Here is a 23,489-nt window from a genome sequence, read left to right on the forward strand (position 1 = left end):
ATTATTTCAATTCAATTATTGTGATTTGATTTAATATTGACTCATTTGGATAAATATTAGGTATTCTACACAAGATACGCATTCATTTTTCTCAAGAAAAAAACAACTCACCTAATGCTGTAAACATACAGAGAGCCCTATCAGCTGGCAGTATTATTTAAGGTAAAAAATAACACAAATTAAATATAATGCGTTTTTTTATAATACTTTTTTTTATATTTTATATATTTATATAATAAATATGCAATATAGTACACATATTTAGCAAAATACTCTCTATAGCTCTTTTTTTCTAGCCAACTAACGTGCTATAGCCTATATTATCATGGTCATTAAATGGCTTTCCTGAGGTAAATGTTATGTGACATAATTGTTCTCCAGCTGTTTTATTGACCCCTTTGTTTGATTGATTGGTCGATATTATGTATGAGGAATATACATTTCGGTAAGTTGTACTGTATCTTTCAACAGTGTTCATTTGTGTTTTAATGTTATTTACTATCAGCTAGAGATGATCGGATCACGTGCTGCTAGGGATCTGTCGCGTCACATTTACAAGCGCCAAAACGGTATTTATTGTCTGAATTTAGTAATGAAAGTGACAGAATCTGAGAGCTGCGATTTTTTTTAATATCATAAGTAACCTGCTCTGTCGGTCTTCGTGTCCTCTTTGCTTCGCGATTTTTCTGTGCGTGAGAAAATGGATGTGTGGCGTGAGAGCGTGTGAAAAGTGTCAATTGCATGTGTCTCACGGTGAATGCGTGAGAGTTGGCAGCTATGGGTCTTGTAGTGAAGGTCTGTCTGCACTGAGGGCAGCTGTAGACTCCCTTCTGATCATCCTGATCCCAGCAGCCTGTGATACAGATCATACAGTAACTGTGTCCACAGGGAATGCCCACTGGATCCTTCAGTAGATCCGATCCAGACAGAACTGATCCTGAGCCAAAGAAACACTATTCTGCCAAAATTCGTATTTGTCTACAAAAACAATAAAATTAAGCATAAGAGTTTGTGAGACCATAAGAACAGAAAGTCAGTCAAGTCTCCCCATAGATTTAAATGATGGTGTTCCAATTATTATCATATTTATGCAGACTAGCCTACTATGGTATTTACATGCCACTTCAATGTAACATGGTACAAGAACATGGAAGTGCCAGGGTACTTTATGTCAGTGGATCTTCTTCACATCATCATAGTAGACATAACTCCAATTTTAACAAGAAAATCTAAAGAAAGACTGAAGAGTTTTTCTTGTTAAAATTTTACTTAACATTTAAACTTTTAAGAGAAAATATGAAAGTAGTCTGGATGACCATGGTGTGGTGGTATTCTCACGCCGCAGGCTGGTTTCCAGGGATGCGAGTGTGATTAGGGAGGTTTGCGAGCTTGTGGTCAGTGGTGGGGGTAGACAGCTGCCCGGTCTCGCGCAGTGCCGTTTTCATATATGGTCACGTAATCATGGCAACCTTTACGTACTCATGCTAAAAACAGACCAGACAAGCGCGTGGAGGAAGGTGACGGAGCGGCCTACGAGTGCCACACGGAGAGACAGTTTAACAACTGGATTTCTTTTGAAAGGAAATAAAAAAGAAACAGAACAACACACACCGGAGTGTGTTCGCCAAGCGCGTGCGTTCCGCGTGATGAGCGTGGGTTTGGATTATTGGTGCCCTAGAACGCGCGAGACCATGGAGAGTTTGGAGAGGCAGCTGATATGCCCCATATGCCTTGAGATCTTCACCAAGCCGGTGGTAATCTTACCGTGCCAACACAACCTCTGCCGCAAATGTGCCAATGACATCTTTCAGGTACCACCAATACGCAAAATTAAACTTGGTTAACAATGTTTAAAACTAACGTTATAGTGTTTTGGAACATGATATTTCATAACACAATTCAAAAACCAGCTTGAGTGTGTCCAGCTGGTAGGCCTAACGTTACTGGTCATAGATTGTCTTGGAATGGCTAGCTTGAAACAGCTAGAAAGACTAGCTAATATAATCCTCCCTAACATTTTATAAAACTACCAGCTGAGTTTAAGCTAGATTTCTAGACTAGCCTATAAGTTATGGGCAAAATGGGTCGATGTAATACATACATTTCTAAATAACTACAAAAGAGAGCGGGAAATTTTGTTCAAGAATTAAGGTTATGACAAGAAAATTGATTAGAGTGGTAACATTTTGAAGAGTCATACAAATATCAGGATTGGGAACAAATGTAACATCCTCAAATTCTCTGTTTAATTATAGTTAAAAGAAGAGTGTAATAAGAAACAAGCTTAAGGTACTAAGCTAGACAAAATACTTTTGAGTAAGTGCACAACTGAAATTATTATTGAATCACAAAATAAAAAAGATTTTATTATTGTTACAGCTATTATTATTTGCTTTTTTATCATTACCATCATAATATTTCTTCTGTCAACGTATTTAGATGTATTTTTAATTTACATGTAATCCCCTGTAAGGAAGAATTTCAATAATATAAGTAAAATCTAAAATATAACAAAAATATTTGTGTGTATGTTTCAGGCCTCAAACCCCTACTTGCCCACACAAGGAGGTTCTTCATTGGGCTCAGGCGGCCGGTTCCGCTGCCCATCCTGTAGGCATGAAGTGGTTCTGGATAGACACGGGGTGTACGGCCTGCAGAGGAACCTGCTGGTGGAGAACATCATAGATATGTACAAACAGGAATCCAGCAGGTACACTTGCAGCTTCATTTCACCTTCTCTAATCATTTATGCTGTCTAATCATTTGGAATCCTGTTGCAACTCAGACTTTCCTCTCTATTCTATTCTATTCTATACTATTCTATTCTATTCTATTCTATTCTATTCTATTCTATTCTATTCTATTCTATTCTATTCTATTCTAGCACATGGTCAATTGTGTGTGTGCTGGACTATATTTATAAGTAGGCCAATGTGACAGGAGCTATTTCAGACACACTTTCTGTGTTTATCAGTCCCCTCCAACCCCCAACACACACACACACACACACACACACACACTTGGAAACACATCAACATGAGCAACAGCAGTTCTCTTTTCAAAAAGAAAAGTTCACTTCTCTGTCAGTGCACTTCTCTAGCACTTCACATTTAGTTGTACTCAGTAGGGGATGCAAACTAATATAAATGAAACTAAACAAAAACTATATCATCACAGCAGTGATTGTGTTACTTTTATAGGGAGGGGAGTATTTCATTGCTTGGAAATTTGTTTCTCTTTGTTTTTTTAATTTTCATAAGATTGTTGTTCTATACTCTATACCAGTGTTTCCCAACCCTGTTCCTGGAGGCACACCAACAGTACACATTTTGGATGTCTCCCTTATCTGACCAATATATTTCTGGTCTTGGAGTCTTTACTAACGAGCTGATGAGTTGATTCAGGTGTGTTTGATTAAGAAGAGTGTGAAAATGTTTAGTGTTGGCGTGCCTCCCGGAACAGTGATGGGAAACATTGTTCTATAGTCATTTATATACATTTAAAAATAGGTTTTTAGATAGACAATTGAAGTAAAATCTCTCTGATTCTCTGTCAGCAGCAGTAAGCCTGAGCCAGATGTGAAGAATGATGAGTTGATGTGTGAGGAGCATCAAGAAGAGAAGATTAATATATACTGTGTGACCTGCTCTGTTCCCACTTGTTCATTATGTAAAGTGTTTGGGAGTCATCAGTCCTGTGAGGTTGCTCCACTCAAATCTGTCTACGAGACCCAGAAAGTGAGGCTTTTTTAGTCTATTTTTCTTATTATCATCGCTCTGCACCTCTGTATTCTTTATCTCATGATAATTTATGCGTTTATATTTCTGTGATTGTGTGTGCAGACAGAGTTGTCTGATGGTGTTGCTTTGTTGGTTGGCAACAATGACAGAATTCAGGGCATCATCAGTCAGCTAGAGGAAAGCTGCAGATCTGTGGAGGTCAGTGTCTGTGTTTATTATAATTATCAATGACTGATCCTTTTTTTGTTGTGACTATGAAAACTATGATTTCTTACATTATGGTCCTAGTAATGATGCCAGTGCATATGTGTTTGTGTGTAGGAAAATGGGCGTAGGCAGAAGTCTCGTGTATGTGAGTGGTTTGATCGTCTGTACGCTCTTTTGGAAGAGCGCAGAGGAGAACTCACACTGAAGATCACTGCAGAACAGCAGGAGAAACTCGATTACATCAGTAGCCTACAGCGCAAGTACATGCACATATACACACTACACAAAAATAAAGAGTAATATAGAAGGTCACATTCGTGATGATAGGTAATCTAATTGTCTGTAATAGGTGACAAATGATTATGAAGAACAGATATATATATATATATCTATATATCTATATATCTCATTCTATACCATTCAAAAGTATGGAGTGAGTAAAAAAAAAGAATACTTTTATTCAGCAAGGATACATAAAATTTGATCAAAAGTAACATAAAAGACCTTTATGTTACAAAAGATTTCTATTTAAAATAAATGCAGTTCTTTTGAACTTTCTGGTCATCAAAGCATCCTGACATTTTTTTTAATCAGTTTCCATGAAAATGAGAGAATGATTTCTAAAGGATCGTGTGACACTGTGACTGGAGTAATGGCTACTTTGCCATTTTACCTTTTTCTGTATTTTTGATCAAATAAATGCAGCCTTGGTGAGCATAAAATACTTATTTCAAAAACAACCCCAACATTTTGAATGGTAGATAAATAATAGATGCTCATCAAATATCCATAAGTTTATCTGCTTAACTTCTAATTCCTCTATTTTCCCCATACTAAGTATGTTTATGCATGTGTATGTTTACACAATCTGCTAATCACAGTAATCACCTGTGCAGGTACAGAGAGCACTTGGATAACGCAGCCAAACTAGTGGAGACAGGAGTTCAGACAATGGAGGAATCTGAGATGGCCATCTTCCTGCAGGTCTACAAAGTTCTTTATTACATGCTTTTTTTCTTTTCTTTTTTATAATTTGGTACATATTAGAAAATAAAGCATATTTTTTCCTAAGCAATGGAGTCTCTAATCTAAATGTCTCTCTAACAGAATACGAAGCCTCTACTACAGAAGTAAGATTCAAATAATCACCATTTTACTGATTCTAAAAACGTTTAAACTGTCAGACACTCCTGTTTTATGCCATCTAATTCATTATGTCTCTTTCATGTCAGAATTGCAGAAGGCAGGAATGTGTCTCATTTAGAAAAGGTAGAGCGTGGATATGAGAATATGGATCATTTCACTGCAAACTTCCAGCCTGAACGAAGAGCAATACTCAGCATAGACTTTATCAGGGGTAAACTAACTCTAATCCTAACCTAAGGTGTCAGGTATGATTTTATTGGAATCTGTCTCTTTATAAGATATTTTTCTCTTACTTAGATGGTGATGACAATGAAGAGGATGATGATGAAGAATTAGCAGGTACTGTTGGTCCTGAGACCCCGCAGAGGCAAACACCTGTACTGAACCCCCCACCAATGACAACAGACTCCTCCCAAATGTCATCAAAACCCAACCAATCAGTGAAAATCAACCCGGCAGAGAACACGCCCTTATTAACGCCCACTCCAGACTCCAGTCACAACCCTTCTACAGATGCGCCAGCTCAGGTAAGGGTTTCTCCCTCTTTTAATCTCATCCATATTTGTGATGCTTTGATTATTTAATAATATTTTTTAGGATTGATCAGTAATGTTTGTAAGGTTAAAGGAGAACTCCAGTCAATTTTAACATTGAGCTCATTTTTTTGTAAATTTGGAGTGCTGTCAGTACAGAGAACAACAACAAAAATCGGTGTTGCCTACACTGTGTTATCCTCTTTTTAAAATTTGCACCCTGTTGACTTCAATGGGGCAAGTTTTAAACCTGCTTTTAGCCTCTTAACATCCTTGATGTGTCATTGGCTGGGCACTTGTAATGACACATCAAGGATGTTAAGAGGCTAAAAGCAGGTTTAAAACTTGCCCCATTGAAGTCAACAGGGTGCAAATTTTAAAAAGAGGATAACACTGTGTAGGCAACACCGATTTTTGTCGTTGTTCTCTGTACTGACAGCACTCCAAATTTACAAAGAAATGAGCTCAATGTTAAAATTGACCGGAGTTCTCCTTTAAGTCATTGTGAAAGACACAATTGGAATCTGAGGACATTATGGATCATAAAGCAGTGGCTGCTGTGTTGGGATCAGCTTACATTTTGAGATTATACCTTATGATTCAAACACATGACCCCAGACACCAAAATATGGACACTTTTCTCATATATTCTTCATTTTTAATATGGTATGGTATTTAAAATGAGTAATATTTAACTTTTGTCAAATAAAGTTTCAGTGAAACATTTCTGTAAAATTCAGTGAATTATATTGTAAAATTATAATTTTGAACATGCATTGATTTCATATCTGTGTCCGAACATTAAAAAAGGCTGTATTCCAAGGAAGGAAGGCATCAATGCACGTCCGAATATAATGTTATTGCTTCACTTCCTGTCTCCTGAAATACCTTCATCTGATTGATTTTTGAAGGCAGCATAGATGTATCCTTATATCCGACAATCCTGTGCTTTCCATTTTGTTACAGTTGAGCTAGAAAACGAAAGATGGCGTCTGAAAGTTGTGGTTGGTGGTCAGTTTGTGTGTAAGTGTACATTTTTAACCAACGTTGTCAACTTCTGATGTCATTTCTAGCAAGAAATTACTATTATAAGAATCAAATATTTGCTTAGTTATCACCAAACCTAAACTATTTTGCTGTATATCATTAGACAAGTCAGCTGCCTAAGTTTTCAGATGCAGCATATGTCTTATTGCCTTATTATTTCACAATATCATTCTTATATCCTTTGCTAAATTCAGTTACTTTTAGAATCAGAAAGAGGTTTGGCTGTAACAGTAATTGCCCTCAGAAATACAGAATTAAAGAAAACCATACACGGCAAAATCCCCAGTGTTAAATTAACACTCCTCGGTGTACATATAGGTCCAACTACAGGATGTTAAAAATTAACACTGAAGCAGTGTTGAAGTTAATTAAGTGTAATTAAGTGATTAATTAAGTGATAATTGGCCATTAGTGGTGACACCTAGCTTGGGAAAACCCAGACTACTTCCGGCGAATTTTAATTCTCTCTCCAGGATAGAGAATAGCCCATTTAAACTCATTTCTGTGCCGCCGAAATCGCGGCACCAATCAGAAACGTTTGGGGAGGGATTTACATGATGACTACAGCGCAGCGACGCTGAAGGAGATTTCATTACAAAGATGGATGCCGCCGTGGAACATCACTCGTTCGAATCAGTTATCGCGTCTGTTTTGAGCGATTTAAAACTTACCGTTTTCGTTGAAACCGGAGCAAAGAACAACACTCGAAGCATACGTCATCTCCTTCATCGATCTGATTGGTTTTAAGACTATCCAATTGCGCCCAGAGGAATTTGAGCTACGTCAGTTGGTGACGCCCCTTTGGAAATGATTTGTCTACATAGCTTCGCCAGACCCTACACTCAGTTTCAACTGAGAAGGGTCTGGTTTTAACCAGGCTAGGTGACACCTGATGTTAATAAGAATCATTGAAGGAAAGAGAAACAAGAACTGAAAAAAGAGAAGCACAAGACCTACTGACTTCGAGCCATTACACATTACTGCACTTATTATTACCAGTTGGACTTTATTTCTGTCATACATCTACACACGTTCTTATTTAGATTTAACAGAAGTTTAGATGGTAATGTTTTATGGAATGTTTCGTTTCATGTCACCATTATGGTCATCAGTGTTTGCTTTAGTTGGGCTCACGACCCTTTACTATTTAATATTAGTTTTTCTCTAGCTGCTCCAACTCTGTGTTTATAAAGCACATTTGTGTACAGAATACAAACACTGTCCACTTGGGACTGTCCGTCATTAGAATGTTCCTGTGATTAAAACATATAAGAAACAGGCTGGTATCTTCAAAATCTGAGCTGCTAGTCATCTGAGCCTTGAAGATGAAAACAGCCTGTTCCTGAGTTACGAGTGACAACTGCAAAACGCCTAAATGCCGAACTCTGACCTGCCCATTCATGACCCTTCCAGTCATTTCGACATTATTTCATGTGACCACTGTAGATTATTTTTTCTGACCACAAATCACTATCAAACCACTTTTGTTCTGTCTGTCTCTCTTTATCTGTCTATCCATCTCCATCTCTCTTTCTCTGTCTTTCCCATACATGTAGGTAACTGCCGATCCCAGCCAGACATCTGAGGATGAACCACGCCATGTTTTCTCTTTTTCCTGGTTAAATGTGCCAAAATAAAATCAGTTGGTAACCCTGCAACATCCCAGTGACCTTCCAGAAAAACCTGTTGTTCTTCATAGCTAATATTTTGTTACTTTGACAATCATAAATATTGACTACATTGAATAGCTAGACAGGAATTTGAAAAGGTAAAAACCACAACTGTTAAATATTAAAATGATGACAATCTTTACTGAAGTAGCTGACTAAAATGCAAAATAAAGGATTATGAATAAGTGTATAAACATTCTCTTTTGTATATGTTAATAATGCTGTTTCTAGGGGAATACATTAAAAGATAAAAAATATATTACATTAAAAGATAGGAAAAGGCCAAACGGGATAAAAAGACACCAAACACAAAGTATTCACAGGGGTAAACCATAATCATGTGTAATATTACTTAAGAAATTGAATTACAAACATTTTTTGTGTAGTTAATTTATTATTTTCCTAAATCGTCCATGATTTTGCGGTTGTTGCTCGCGCGCTGGGCCAGTTGTTCGGCTCGCGCCATCTGCAGCACCTCGCGCAACAGGTGAAAAGTCAGATCCAGCGAGATTGGTGGATCCTCAGACCGGCGCTCGCGTTCCACGAAGCTGTTCATGATCCCGTTACCGACACTACCGACCTTACCTCCTAACAGCCGCTGCGTGAGCTGCAGCTGAAGAGCCTCGGTGCGGGACGGGGTTCTCCGGTCGGGCGCGCGCGGGCTGTAAGCGGCGTTATCCGGTCTAGTGAAGTACTCCTCTCCCAAACGCATCAGAACCGGCAGCTGCGTATCAGTGTGTCCGGGAGCGGACTCAGACAGCGAGACGAAGACCCAGAGAGACACCGCAGCGAGTAGTACTACGTGCAGCTTCATTGAGGGGAATTCCCAGGAATCTGAATAATACAGCAGGCTGTGGGCTACAATAGGCGATACAAACGTCCAGGATTTTAGAGATAGATAGATAGATAGATGGTACTTAGGCTACATATAGGCTATATATAATATATGAATGAAGAGTTCAGATGTGTGTGCCTCTAAGTGCCATCTGACATTTTCTTATCATGATAATTTTTATCAAGCTCGTATATTTAAGTTAATTTCACTTAAATGGCAATGCATATTACCTATTAATTGTAATTTAAGTGCAATTACTGAACTTAAATATACCAGCTTGATAAAAATGGTCATTCTAGAAGAAAATTTCAGATGGCACTTAGAGGCTTTTGCATCTTAACTCTTCATACACACACACACACACACACACACACACACACACACACACACACACACACACACACACACACACACACACACACACACACACACACACACACACACACACACACACACACACACACACACACACACACATACATTCCTAATGTAAATAAAAAAACTAAGACTTTACAAAGGCCTGCCCATGTAGCCTACATGTTCCTAAAGTAGGCTATTGCTATAGATGCACATTTTTCTATTTCATACAAAGCTTTTATTACAAGAAGTTAAGTTTGAGAATATATTTATTTATTTTGTGTTTTTCTTTAATGACAGCATCACTTAAGATGCAAAACATGCAAAAAACTGATATGTTCTCCAGCATAATAAATTGAGAATATTCCAAAGAGCATATTTTCAGCTTCAGTGAAAGAACATCTGACTTTGACTGTAAAAATGCTTTTTAATGTTTAATGTTGTAGGCTATTATTTATCACAGAGTAGCCTATAGTTTTAAGTCATAACGTTTCCCCCCTCTATAGCCCTCTTTGTTTTATTTTTAGCTTTAAAAAAAAAAAAAAAAAACAGATTTTTAATTTTGTAAGACTTTTGGACCCCAATGTGGCTATAAGAAACTTTGATTTCGATTTTTTTATTTAAAAACAATAATTTTAGTTTATTAAACAAATAGCCTATAGCACATACATAGCCTACACTTATTAGAGTTATCATGTATGTCTTTTGTAGGCGTGTGTTGAGTTCATGCTTACCTCAGGTGTTCTCCTGAAGTTTGAGAGAGTCTGCTGTCGGTGTAGCGCGAGCATCGCTGCAGTTTATTTATATGACGCGAGATTATTTCGGAGATGGCAGAATGAGTAACGGAATAATTGGCTGCGGTTCAAGTAAGTAAAAAATTAAAATGCTCTTGGATTCTGTCCTGTGTTTACTACACTGTAGATTGACTGAAGAGGAATTTACCGGGGCTTTCTTAATTCGTGTTAATGAATCAATCAGATTCAACCGCAGGTAATTGAGAGACTCTGCTGATGACGCCGAGGAGAGGGGGGGGGGGGTAGTTTACGCTTACGTCATTCTCAGAAATTTGACAAGTGTTTTTGAATTAGATTAGTTTAGTGTTTAATAACTGCAAGAAATGAAATAGTTGCCCTTTATTTAGATATAGTAATAAATTCTATTCTATAAAGTTACTGACAGATGAATTAGCCTATCTCAAAGTGGTTCATTTGTTAGAAAAAAAGTGTTCTGATAAAGTCAGTAAAACACAAACAGCTGCTCCACATGTACAGTTAAACAAAATTAATTAAAAGTAATTGTATAAACACTGGCAATTATAGGCTATAGCCTAAAGGGAGACTGACGAAAAAGTACCATAGCCTACTTCATAAAGTTCATAATTAATTGTGTTGTTGTTGTTGTTTGTTTTAAAGCAAATTTAGCAGAAAAGCCTATATTAGGCAGTTTAAGCTCCCATTGTGACAATTTAAGTCATACAGTGACAATATGCCCTGAAATTGTGTAAAAAAATATATAGGGGTTGGATGGGGGAAGATGACCCCCTTGAGAACAATGTGGATTTACTTTTAAATTGTAACATATTTAGATATAAATTTGCATGTGCAGAATGATGATGCATCAGCCAATGGGTTATTATTATAGGAATAAATAGAAACATTTGCCAATTTAGTTGTAGCACAACATATTAAAATATAGCATATATAGCAGTCAAATATTAAAAGAGGGTTAAGATGGCCCCTACTGGGGTAAGTTGTTCCCCTGGGGCAAGAAGCCCCCTGGATAAACTTTTACAGAATGTACAAATTACTTTTGGTATCATTATTATTAATATTTATATATTTTTAAAGTGTAATTTATGTAAAATACTAAAACTATTGCATTTAAAATTTTATTTTGAAAATTTGGTTGATAATAATTGAATAATGGATGACAGACAAAGCATAATTCCAGTAAAAGAGATTTATCTGAAAGGTAAAATTATTCTACGAATTATATACAGGCATATGAATATTTACTTATTTAATTGCCCATATTTTAATTGAAGATATGTCATAATAGCAACACTATGAATGCAATTTAATGATTTCACTCAACTAACCTATAGGTTTTAGTGAAAGCAAAGATGTCTGAAATGTAGGCTACATATAATTAATGGAAATACTGAATAATAACCCCATTATTACAATAATTATTACATTTTAAAATAACAACACTAGTAACAGCTAACCTTGGGTCCTTCTGTGCCAGTTCTGGGGAGGGTCATCTTACCCAAGGGTCTAATTTTATCTTTTTACTTCAAAATAAAAGCTATGACTTTTAATCCACAAATACTATTTCAGACACTTGCCAACACACACAGTCATGTTTCCGCCTCGAGCGCATACCTGTCAGCAGGTGGCGGATGTGTTTGCGGGCGCGCGCTAGAGGGCACGAGCAGAAATCATGGCAGGCGGTGAGAGAGTCGCGCATCTGATGCGCCAGCTCGCGAGCGCGGCGTAAGTTTCAGTATTTCCATTCATTTCATTTCATCGTTAAGGTATTAAAGTGTGTTTTTAGTCTGTGCACTTTCATATTTCTATTTGTGTATAGGTTAAGCATGTTGTCTGTACTCAATGGCCTTAGAGTTGTAAACAAACCCTTAAAGTGACAGTTCACCCCCCACCATAATTTAGTCTGACACACTCAAGTTGTTACAGAGCTGCATGACTTTTTACTTATTTGGAAAATAAGAAGATATTAGGCAGAATGACAGCATTAGTCTCCATTTAGGCCTACTTTTATTGCATTTTCTCTCTCTCTCTCACCAGAATGGTTAATGAGTTGTCCTGGCAAGCACCTCCTTTTTGTTTTACACATAATAAAGTAATGTAGATTAGTATCTATTATCAGTAGTATTTTTTTGCATGCCATATGTTTTATAGGTGCAGATGTCCTGCTCATTCTCAAGCGTATTCCCACACTTACAACCGAGGTAAGATATTTCAGAGATTTTTCTCTGAATAAATGAACTATAATATGTGAGTGTGTTTCATGTGTAGTTTCTGCAGGTGAGGCTCATATATGTGAACGCAAAACAGACTACGCATTTGAAGTAAGCGCACAACATGCATGCATTTATTATTTATGCATTGTGGAATATAGTTTTAGCACTCAACGTATAGTTTTTTTTAATACTGTGTTAAATAATTTGCACGTATTTATAGTGAAATACTTTTCTCTTAATGAATGTCAGTCAGGCCAGCGAAGATATGTCATTGTAATTGCGAGCCTGTTAATATCCAGGAATAAAATCATAACATCATAGGTCTATAATAATAATAACGATAATATAATTTTTTATTGTTATTGTGGTTATTCATTTCATTTGTTGTTCCGTTTCAGATGGCTTGTTCAAATATCAGATTTGGAGCAGGAGTTACCAGAGAAATTGGCATGGTAAAGGACTTTTTATGTTATTTTTATTTTTTTTACCCCAAAATTACAGTTGTATCATCATTTACTCACACTCAAGTTGCTAATGTATTTTTATGAACACCATTTGTAATAATAGGTTTTATTATAGTTCATCTTATTGCTCTCTCTCTTCACTTCACGTCAGTTCTGTTGTGGATTTGTCAGTCATTGGTTGTGCTGTTTTGGCTGATTTAATCAGGATTTGCAGAACATGGGAGCACATAACGTGTGTCTGATGACAGATAAAACCCTGTCTCAGCTGCCGCCGGTTGCAGCAGTGCTGGACTCATTGACAAAACATGGAGTCAAATACAAGATCTATGAGGATGTGCGAGTAGAACCAACCGACAAAAGGTTAAAAAAAAGTGAAAGAAAATGTGCTGATTTTTGTCCGTTTTTGCTGATTTCTGTTTCTGATTATAAACAGAACACAGAAGTGAGTGAAAGCAACTTCTCTTTCTCTTTTCAGCTTTAAAGCAGCGATTGATTTTGCCAAAAAAGGACATTTTGATATGTATGTTGCTGTGGGCGGGGGCTCTGTGATTGACACCTGTAAAGCAGCCAATCTCTATGCATCTCATCCAGAGGCAGAATTTCTAGACTTTGTCAATGCCCCAATTGGAAAAGGAAAACCCATCACAGCCACACTGAAGCCATTAATCGCTGGTACGAAGACATACACAGAGCCAAACTTTTTTTCTTACTTTCTGACTCTCTCTCTTGTTAATGGTGACCATTTAGCATGTGCATATAAATACAGACCACAGCTGGAGAGACCAAACATTGACCACAGACCAACCTTCTATTTTTTTTTTTAAATAGCACTGATGTGCTGATACATTACATTGTTTTGTTTTTTTATTTACATTTTGTGTGTCTGTATGTCTGTGCATGTGTTAGTTCCTACTACGGCTGGAACGGGGAGTGAAACCACAGGAGTGGCGATCTTTGACTTTGAGGACATGAAGGCCAAAACGGGTTCGCAGAAACATTTTACTCATTAACATTTCGTCTCTGTTCTCGGTATACTAGATACGTAATTCTGAAAGGTTGAGTGTTGAGGTTTAAGATGAGATATTGGTTAAATAGGTGTAATGATAGAGGTTGAGTTCTTTGTACTGTGTTGTGTGAGTTTAACACTTTAATGTGTGTGTCTTTTCAGGTATTGCAAATCGAGCATTAAAACCCACTTTAGGGATGGTGGATCCCCTACATACTCTTCACATGCCATCCAGAGTGGCAGCTAACAGTGGGTTTGACGTGCTCTGGTGTGTGTTTACATGTACACTTTATTTATTTACCATATTCAAACCAAGGCAATCACTTAAAGATAAATTCCTTTAGTGTACAGCAAGAAAATTTAAGTATACTGACAAAAAGCACTGATTTGATAGTTTCTGGTTGTGCTCATTTTGTGTGATCCTGCTTTATTATATTCCCATTTGGTGCTTTTAATATTTTGAATAAAAGGAAATAACTTTTTTATATATTAACATAATTTATTCATGTGACGACAAAGCTGAATTTTCAGCATCATTGCTTCAGTCTTCAGTGTCACATGATCCTTCAGAAATCATTCTAATATGCTAATTTGGTGCTCAAGAAACATTTATTATTATTATTATCAATATAAAATCAGTTTCTGTGGAAACAGTGCTACATTTAAAAAATATGTTTTTAACTTTAAAAAGGTCTTTACTGTCACTTTATTAGTTTAATGCATCCTCGCTTAGTAAAATTATTAGTTTCTATAACTTGTGTTTAGATTGATATTTATTGTGTTTGGTTGAAATCTTTCTCTTTTTAGTCATGCATTAGAGTCATTCACTGCATTGCCGTATAACCTGAGAAGTCCCTGCCCACCCAACCCCATAAATCGTCCCGCTTACCAGGGCAGCAATCCAATCAGTGATGTCTGGGCAAGACACGCTCTCATGATCGTTGCCAAATACTTGAAACGGTATGTTGAGTGAGGTCATGTGTTTATTTGTGGTTTATTGAATATTTGGGTACATCTAAATGTTTTTATTTTATTTTTTTTAATACATTTTAAAAAGATTATATTTAAATGTAATATTGTTAAGATATGAATACGTTTGTGTGTTGTAGGGCGGTGTGTGATGCCGGAGATGTGGAGGCTCGCACCAGTATGCACCTGGCCAGTGTGTTTGCTGGAATTGGCTTTGGCAATGCAGGAGTCCATTTATGGTAATTAAATAGAACTAACATTAAATTAACATCAAAAAGTGTTGATTCTGGCAGCATCGAATCACAACACAATTAAAAGACTGCTAATGGAATTTCTAGTGCTGCACTGCCATAATTTTCCATATTTGCACATATCAGAACAGAGAGCACAGGTGGACTGAATTTACTGCTGTGAGTTAAAGGAAAGGCATAGAGATTTTCCAGCTGTACATTGATGTGCTTCCAATAGTTCTATTTTTCTATTGATATGTATTTGTGGAAATTATCTGATAATGCCTTTTTGATTGTTCTTTTTCTATGTTCAAGTCATGGAATGTCATATCCCATTGCCGGGAATGTTAAAACTCACAGGGCTAAAGGCTACAATGTGGAACATCCTATAGTGGTAAATATAAACTGCTCTACATTCAAAAGTTTGGGGTCAGTACGATTCTTTTAAATAAATTGATAAAGTGACAGTAAAGACATTTGTAATGTTACAAACTATTTCTATTTCAAATAGATGTTATTCTTTTGAATTTTCTATTAAAATAATGCTGAAAATGTGTGTGACTGTTTCAAAAATAAAAGGAAATAAGATACAGTACAATTAGGTAATAATAATAATAACTGTTTCTTGTGCACAAAATCAGAATGATTTCTGAAGTTATGGCTGCTGAAAATTCAGTATTGCCATCATAAGAATTAAAAAAAATATTAAAACGGAAAACGTTTAATTTGTAACAATATTTTAATATTACTGTATTTTTGATAAAATAAGTTCAGCCTTGGTGAGCATAAGAGACTTAAAAAACATAATAAAAACTTTTTGACTCCAAACTTTTTAATGATAGTGTGTTTCTAGCCTAATACATGCAATTTCACAATTCTACATTCTGTAATACATAAAAGTACTAATTCTAGTACGTTTTTTGTTGTGTTTTTGTTCGTGGCAGATTCCCAGTGTTTTTCACACTATAGTTTAACTGTGCCTTTCTCTTTCAGCCTCATGGACTCTCTGTAGTTCTTACTTCACCTGCTGTTTTTGCCTTCACTGGAAAAATGTGTCCTGAGCGCCACCTGGAGGCAGCACAAATACTAGGTATCACACATTGAGGGCCAATCTCAAAATTTTCAAATATTAACACTGTAATTTGACAGTAGCTTATGAAGATTTAAAATGTAACTTTCAGAAAAGTTCAAAAGGGTATTAATTTGGGTCGTTGTATTGGAAAGTGAAATGTTTATTGTGTAAAACGGATGTGAGGTGCATTGATTATGTGTTATTCACTGTAATTTGTGGATGATTTTATAGAAAATGCTGCTTTTGAGAGCACTGTAAGATTTGATTGATGATGGATGGAGGTTTGTATTACAGATTGTGCATGTGTTTCATAAGGTACTGATTTGAGTAACATCAAAAAAGAGGATGCTGGCCGCGTGTTGGCGGACACTCTCAGGTCGTTTCTGTATGACCTAGAAGTGGAGGACGGCTTGTCTGCAATTGGCTACACTAAAGAAGACATTCCATCTTTGGTGAAGGGCACCATTCCTCAGGTCAACAAATCATGTCACATCCCTGTACTAAAGTGCTACAGATCATTTTTTTGCTTAAAGCTGAAATTCTGCTACACCCAAAATCCCCCAACACCTAAAAATAAGAGAGAAATATGGCATCTTAAAGGGCTGAGCTCCTTCAGCTAAAGCAACTGTTCATTATTATTATTATTATTAGGTTACACTTTATTTTAAGGTGTCTGTGTTACAGTGTAATTAAACATTTAATTATTGAGTAATAATATTTAACTACTACATGTACTTCATTAGGATTAGGAGTTGGTTTAGGGTTTGTTGCATGTAATTATGCATAATTTATAGTTATTACTACAGTAACTACATGTAACGTGTAACAAGGACACTGTAAAATAGTGTTACCCACACACACACACACATATATATATTATATATAGGAGGTCTTCATATATATATATATATATATACATTCACTCAATATTATCTCATTTTTGACAGAGGTGGCTTTTAGAGGCTTTTGCATCAGAGATCTTCATATATATATATATTTATATATATATATATATATATATATATATATATATATATATATATATATATATATATATATATATATATATATATGAAGATCTCTGATGCAAAAGCCTCTAAAAGCCACCTCTGTCAAAAATGAGATAATATTGAGTGAATGCTCTCTGCACATAGTATACGTTCATCAAATACTTTCATTTTAGACTCACTAAATCCCAGCCTCAGTTTATTCAGAAATGCTGGTACTTAGGTAGAAACATATACATAGGAGCCTTATAAAAATGTTAATATTAAAGAAAAACTTTAGACGGACTTATAGGCTTTTGCATCTAAAGTCTTCATATACAGTACATAACATTAATATGAGATTAACAGGAAGTCCACCAATTGTCCCTCCCACATTAAATTGTATGCAGCTAAATTATGCAATGTACAACTGCATCATTAATGCCTATTTTAATGGCCTTGCAATTTTAGCATCAAAGTATTTAAAATACATTATATGGTACTTTATTCGTGTTTTATAGCCCTGGCTTAAAATGCCACACTCCAATGCATATAACATTATGCTAGTTATTTTCATAATTAAGTAAATAAAATAATTATATTATTTTATGAGTTAAAACTATCTCATGAGTAATTTACTGAGTTTGTTTTTGTGTATTTTTCACAGGAGCGGGTAACTAAACTGTCTCCTCGAGCTCACACAGAAGAAGATCTGACCGGTCTGTTTGCTGCATCCATGAAGCTCTACTGAGCTCATGAAGGATATTTTAACACGTTGATGGTGTTCGCAGAAGCACAGCCTCAGATTAGCTGTGCTGATTTCATTATGTAAGCAGAGACACTGATCTGAACTAACTGACCTCTCTTTGAACTTTAATCCTTTCACAGAAATGTCACTGTCTTGAGCAAGAAGGATTTAAAGTGTGTTTCATATGTTGTCAACTTATTTAAACATAATCATCATAGTAATCATATTTAAACCACCATGTATACACACACAGTACTGAGACTCTCCATTCACTGTAACTCTTAAGGCTGATTTGTTATTCAGAGTGAATTAGGCAGGTTGGATTTAAATAAGTCTAATCTAAGAATCAGGATTAGACTTTCAATTGCATTTGTTTTTTTGGTTGAGTTGTTTTTTGTTTTCCTGAATGGCCATGCAGCAAATCTGAAAGAATTCACAGAAATTCTGAAAATGAAATTCTGAAATATCAATGCATGCAATAAAATGCAAATGCAATAATACTTTTTGATGATCAGGGCTGTTTCTTGGCATATATGCAAACTAGGCAGTTGCCCAGGGGGCACCAGTTAGCGCTTCAAATGGCCTCAACACCCCATTAACGTGCACTGTAAATTTGTAAAAAAAAAAAAAAAAAATAGTTTTTAGTTTTAAGGAAGTATTCGTGCTGCCTTAAAATTTTAAGTTTAGACAACTTGAAATGTGAAAATTGTATTAAGTGACAACTTGGATATTTGAGTTGAGTGAACTTAAAAATTTAAGATAGAACAACACTTTTTTTTTTTTTTTTTTTTTTTTTTACTTAAAAAAAGTGTTTACAGTGTGTTAACTACTTTTTAGCCTAAATTCACCACGTGATTAAATTCACCATTTAAGCAGCTGAATATTAGCATAAAAATAAATAGTTTTTAAAATGTTATTAGAAAATCGGTGATCAGATATCCAAATATTTTGTGTATATTAAAATTGTATAGGCCTATTAAAAAAATGAATGGCGGCAACAGTGAAATAACACAAGTGTTGAAAAACATTTTAAACATTTTAAAAAACAGTTGTCCAGAAAACCTACATCATTTTCGACTGCATCAGTCACCATTTCAAGGAAAAAGTTATTAGATTACAGCAATGAATTACTTAGTGAGGAATTGCAACTTGAAGTTTAGATTTGGATACTGTGCACTCGAAACCTGTGAAAATGTATTGCTATCTAACAACGCTCTATATATAGGGTGAATTCCGGCTGATTGGGACACATTTTCCCAGTCATCTCAGATCTCCTTTGGGGATCCAAAATGGTCAGAAATAGCCCAGCTGATGAATGTGGGCCTAGAACTCAGTATTTCACTAATGTTATGCCACTGATCTCCACGCAACTGAAACTGAGCTAAAAAAAAAAATCCCCAAAAACTGTATTTAATGCAGTGTACAGATTATTGCTTGAAAGATAATGAAATCAGAATACCTGTTCAAATATTTATTGCTGTATTACAGGCTAATGACATTGAAAGTTATTTGATTTGTTGAATGACTGGGCATAGAATGTGAACTGTGGTGTCATGTGTTAAAGGTTTGAGTGAGTTACTGTAAGTGCAGAAAGCTGACTTTTAGAAGCGTGTGATTGGCTGATCAAAGCCGTGACTTGCACATCAACTGAAGTGGAACAGATTTAAATAGATTTAAGAGTGCTAAAGCTTCCTAGAAAAGCACCTAACCAAGATCTCCTAATGTGTGTGCGTCTTTAAGAGAGTATTTAAAGAGAGGAGGAGGTTTAGCAATAGCAGTGATTCTGAATGAATCGATAAAGTATTTCAGCTCTTCTTACACTGTAGGTACATTCAGACTTTGTGTGTTGTCTGACTTCATCATGCAGCAAATCTACACGCAGAGCCATGAAGAGTTTGAAGTGTTCACAACTGTGCTGTCTCCTCAAGGTTAGTCATCTTTTCATGCTCTCTTTTTTATAATTTCTGTTAAATTTACAATTATAATTACAGCAAAATGATTCAATCTTACAGTTTGTCGAAAGAGAGTGATATTCAAGCACGAAGGAGAAGTGGTACAGGTTTTCTCATCTTAGCTGCTTTTCAGTTTTCTCATGCTGATTTGATACAGCAGTTTTTAAGATGGTGAAATCTGCTGATGTTTTTTGTGTTAGATGGTTGTGGCAGCAGACTACAGTGCAGACTGTGATGAAGAGGTGTGTGTCCGTGCTGGTGAGGTCGTGTTGCTGCTGTATCAAGAGAACGCTGACTGGTGTTACATCCGACTTCAGAACGGAAAGGAGGGATACCTGCCTACAGCCTGCTTTACTCCGGTATTCATGCACACAAAACTCATGCAGTGCACAAATTATGCACTACGTGGCCTTCAGTAAGTACACCTGTGTGTGCTAGTTGAGCATTTAATTTCAAAACCATGGGTGTTCCTTGTGAAAAAGAAGTACTTTTTAAAAGAGTTCACTGATTAAAAGCGCAAACTGAATGTAGTCTTTTAGGACACTTAATCGCATGTTATTTGCAATTTAATGAAAATGTATTATAACTTACATTTATATTAATTTATATTAAATGCATTTAGTTGAATTTAAGAGTGCTTTTTTAATCCTCTTAAGTACATCTTTATATGTAATTTCATAGTTATTTTATTGTCTTGGAAATATGCTTAAAGTTTACTGCTGAATGTACTGACGAGCATTTATGGTAAACTAAAATATACTTTAATGTCAGTTTTGTATATCATGCATTTAAATATATTTGTGCTTTTGTAATGATGAAGTTGCAATTCAGTACATTTAAAATAAATTAATTTTTTAATATGATATAGAATAATGCTACAGTGCTTTATGTTAGTCAACATAAGTGTGCTTTTTAAAAGCACGACAAAATAATATTAAAATGCAATTATTTAAAATGTATTTTAAAGTAAAACTTATTTTGAAATGATCACAAAGGGCACTTTTTACATGTGTTCTTAAAGGGATAGTTCACCCAAAAATCATTAATTACTCATCCTAATATTGTTCCAAACCTGCAAGACTTTCATTGATCTTTGGAACACAAATGAAGATATTTGTGATGAAATCTGAGAGCTTTCTGTCCCTCAGTTGACAGCCACGCAACTGATACTTTGACGCATCAAAAAGTTCATAAAGAGATCGTAAAACTAATCCATATGAATTGAGCGGTTTAGTCCAAATATTCTGAAGAGACTCGATCACTTTATATGATGAACAGATTTAATTTAGGCTTTTATTCACATATAAACATTTATCAATGAACATAAACAGAAGCTCAACTGAACATGCTTGACGCGCGAGAACAAACCTCATGCAGAAGCTTTAACGTGTTGCGTAACACGAGAATGAACTTGATTGGTTCTTGTTGAAGCTGAAACGTGATGCATAACACGAGAATGAACCTCATTGGTTCCCCCACGTCAAGTTTACCACAACTGATGTGTGAGTTGATGAATGTTTATATCTGAATAAAAGCCTAAATTCAATCTGTTCATTATATAAAACGATTGAGTCTTCAGAAAATTCGGACTAAACCACTCAATTCATATTGATTAGTTTTACGATCTCCTTATGAACTTTTTGAAGCGTCAAAGTGGTCGTTGTGTAGCTGTCAATGGATGGAAAGAATTCTCTCAGATTTTATTAAAAAGATCTTCATTTGTGTTCCAAAGATGATCGAAGGTCTTTTGGGTTTGGAACAACATGAGGGTGAGTAATTAATGACAGAGTTTTCATTTTTGAGTGAACTAACCCTTTAAGTGTGTAGAAACAGTCACTAAAGTGTACGCTTAAGTGGCCTTTTACTTCATTAATATATTATATGCAAGTACAGTTTTAAAAATATACACCTCTAAAATTTGAAGTACACTACTTGTGGTTAAAAAGGAGATGCTCCCATTGTTGCTATAAAAGCTTCCTCTAGAAAGGCTTTCTATTTCCTGAAATTACTTTTGCAAACTGAGATGGCCTTCAAAAAAGAACTGTGATGCTTGATGCTTGAAGCAACAATAAAAACAAACTAGTAACCTACAATTGATATTTCCTATTGGCACACTTAAGCTATCATATAAAAGCATCTAATGTGCCTAAGATGTTTGAACCGTACTGTATGTGTATGTGTGCAGAAGCAGGAGCCGCTGAGGCCCATCGTGAATCAGGAGCCGCAGAGCTCCACGCAGGAGTCGTCTAATAATCGTAATGGCTGTGCAGGGTGAGAGCTTGTGATATTTTGTAACTCTGATTTGTTTTTGTTGTACTGTGGGATCATTGGTGTTTGTATCCCTAGAGGGCGCTCTCTGAAACTGCTGCGGCGGGCGTCTCTGTCAGGAGTGCCGGGTTCACCTCGATTACTTCAGAGGCTGCTCTCTCGTCGACGTAGTGACGGACATGCAATTCGTTCGATCGGCTCCATAAATCCAGCATTTAATCCTGACTGATGCATCCACCCTCAGAGCTCCACTTTTCCCTTTTAAATGGGTCACAGAGCAGCAGAAACTAGGACAGCATGACACTAAAAGTTCAGTCCGTACGCACCTCCTTCTTTATGGAGGAGAAAAACGGAAGTTTGGTGTCCTGGTTAGGGGTTGGGGCCTTAGTAACTTGCCAACTTGTGGAAATGAATCTGCTTCTGGTATCAGGAGTCTTTATTTATTAGGTTACTGCCCCACATGTAAATAAATACTATATGTGAATATTGTGGTTTTGATTAAAAAGACATTTGAATGTCATTACACTGCAGTTTTAATGGAAAAATCACACCCTTCGCCTAAGAATATATTTGTTTGAATATATGTATTTGGTTTGTCTAATGCACAAAGACTACAATGATTTAGATATTTACAGTGTTTAAATGTGAATACATAAATGTGAATATTATATACAGTATATTAAAATGCTACTGCAGATGTAGGCCTATCACATTATCTATAAAAATGCATCAACAGGAATCTACTTGCGACAGAGGGAATGTAGGGAATGTACATTTCGATTTTTTTTTGTACTAGTCATTCAATTTAATGTGGGTAGGGGTCAACACACTGACTGTGTTCTTCATATGGATAATACAATTTATTAAAGAAAAAAAACCTCAAATTGATATGTGGAACTGGAAGTTTAAGTTTTGTTGTTTGTAATAATGGATTGCTTCCCTTTGCTTTAATTTTGGAGAATTCACTTGGAATAAAATAATCATCTTATAACCACTGGAGCACTATTGATTTCCCTGCAATGACATCTTAATTGAGGAACAACTAAAAGTTATGAAATAGTCACTACAGTTTTATTTTACCCTGGTATGATTATTGTTAAATGATGAAGTTTACCTTTGGTGCTGTTGAATTCTTATGGGCTATTTAGCGTTTGTTTTGTGTAGGACGTTAGCACACAGCTCTGATTGCTGCAAAATTTCCTGAAATGAAAAGTCATTTTGTAAGTCACAGTCTGACTATAATCATTATCACTTCAGACATAACGAGGACAAAAGC

At 35.8% G+C, this 23,489-nt stretch overlaps 4 protein-coding genes across 8 annotated transcripts; 3 read left to right on the forward strand and 1 right to left on the reverse strand.

The window, feature by feature from the left end:
* Window positions 1-1,114: 1,114 nt before the first annotated feature.
* On the forward strand, window positions 1,115-8,534 carry trim55a (tripartite motif containing 55a). 4 transcript variants are annotated; one of them, XM_081374286.1, is made up of 11 exons: window positions 1,326-1,811; window positions 2,538-2,710; window positions 3,560-3,737; window positions 3,843-3,938; window positions 4,062-4,207; window positions 4,844-4,931; window positions 5,055-5,077; window positions 5,180-5,304; window positions 5,391-5,620; window positions 6,593-6,649; window positions 8,230-8,532. In XM_081374286.1, the coding sequence occupies exons 1-10, from the start codon at window positions 1,482-1,484 to the stop codon at window positions 6,599-6,601; spliced, it is 1,398 nt and encodes a 465-aa protein (XP_081230412.1). In that variant the 5' UTR covers window positions 1,326-1,481; the 3' UTR covers window positions 6,602-6,649; window positions 8,230-8,532. The 4 variants fall into 4 exon arrangements, with proteins under 4 accessions (XP_081230413.1, XP_081230412.1, XP_081230414.1 ...); XM_081374288.1 differs by having other exon boundaries at window positions 1,350-1,811; window positions 3,557-3,737; XM_081374287.1 differs by lacking the exon at window positions 6,593-6,649 and having other exon boundaries at window positions 1,115-1,811; window positions 8,230-8,534.
* Window positions 8,535-8,737: 203 nt separating this feature from the next.
* On the reverse strand, window positions 8,738-10,303 carry crha (corticotropin releasing hormone a; the record flags this gene model as incomplete). The annotated part of the gene is made up of 2 exons (XM_081374309.1): window positions 10,270-10,303; window positions 8,738-9,201 (listed from the first exon to the last, which is right to left on the reverse strand). Exon 2 carries the CDS (start codon window positions 9,155-9,157, stop codon window positions 8,738-8,740), a length of 420 nt encoding a protein of 139 aa, XP_081230435.1. The 5' UTR covers window positions 9,158-9,201; window positions 10,270-10,303.
* A 1,617-nt stretch (window positions 10,304-11,920) lies between these two features.
* adhfe1 (alcohol dehydrogenase iron containing 1) lies at window positions 11,921-18,496 on the forward strand. 2 transcript variants are annotated; one of them, XM_081374290.1, is made up of 14 exons: window positions 11,921-12,030; window positions 12,457-12,506; window positions 12,583-12,626; window positions 12,917-12,970; window positions 13,188-13,342; window positions 13,458-13,654; window positions 13,889-13,966; window positions 14,151-14,256; window positions 14,796-14,948; window positions 15,098-15,196; window positions 15,503-15,581; window positions 16,181-16,277; window positions 16,575-16,732; window positions 17,913-18,496. In XM_081374290.1, the coding sequence occupies exons 1-14, from the start codon at window positions 11,978-11,980 to the stop codon at window positions 17,994-17,996; spliced, it is 1,407 nt and encodes a 468-aa protein (XP_081230416.1). In that variant the 5' UTR covers window positions 11,921-11,977; the 3' UTR covers window positions 17,997-18,496. The 2 variants fall into 2 exon arrangements, with proteins under 2 accessions (XP_081230416.1, XP_081230415.1); XM_081374289.1 differs by having other exon boundaries at window positions 11,931-12,030; window positions 12,574-12,626.
* Window positions 18,497-19,722: 1,226 nt separating this feature from the next.
* On the forward strand, window positions 19,723-23,203 carry LOC308695988 (uncharacterized protein). Its single transcript, XM_081374307.1, has 5 exons — window positions 19,723-19,921; window positions 20,006-20,046; window positions 20,146-20,304; window positions 22,131-22,216; window positions 22,292-23,203. The coding sequence occupies exons 1-5, from the start codon at window positions 19,855-19,857 to the stop codon at window positions 22,440-22,442; spliced, it is 504 nt and encodes a 167-aa protein (XP_081230433.1). The 5' UTR covers window positions 19,723-19,854; the 3' UTR covers window positions 22,443-23,203.
* Window positions 23,204-23,489: the final 286 nt, after the last annotated feature.

Source organism: Scardinius erythrophthalmus, assembly GCF_964197995.2.
Source record: "Scardinius erythrophthalmus genome assembly, chromosome: 9".
NCBI lineage: Eukaryota > Metazoa > Chordata > Actinopteri > Cypriniformes > Leuciscidae > Scardinius > Scardinius erythrophthalmus.

Coding starts and splice junctions, on each gene's coding strand:
- trim55a (XM_081374285.1), top strand. CDS start 1,482: ATGCTAAAAACAGACCAGACAAGCGCGTGGAGGAAGGTGACGGAGCGG. Junction 2,711..3,556: donor TACAAACAGGAATCCAGCAG/GTACACTTGCAG, acceptor ATTCTCTGTCAG/CAGCAGTAAGCCTGAGCCAG. Junction 4,932..5,054: donor AGATGGCCATCTTCCTGCAG/GTCTACAAAGTT, acceptor TCTCTCTAACAG/AATACGAAGCCTCTACTACA.
- LOC308695988 (XM_081374307.1), top strand. CDS start 19,855: ATGCAGCAAATCTACACGCAGAGCCATGAAGAGTTTGAAGTGTTCACA. Junction 20,047..20,145: donor TCAAGCACGAAGGAGAAGTG/GTACAGGTTTTC, acceptor TTTTTGTGTTAG/ATGGTTGTGGCAGCAGACTA. Junction 20,305..22,130: donor CTACAGCCTGCTTTACTCCG/GTATTCATGCAC, acceptor GTATGTGTGCAG/AAGCAGGAGCCGCTGAGGCC.
- adhfe1 (XM_081374289.1), top strand. CDS start 11,978: ATGGCAGGCGGTGAGAGAGTCGCGCATCTGATGCGCCAGCTCGCGAGC. Junction 13,655..13,888: donor ACTGAAGCCATTAATCGCTG/GTACGAAGACAT, acceptor TGCATGTGTTAG/TTCCTACTACGGCTGGAACG. Junction 16,278..16,574: donor GGAGGCAGCACAAATACTAG/GTATCACACATT, acceptor GTGTTTCATAAG/GTACTGATTTGAGTAACATC.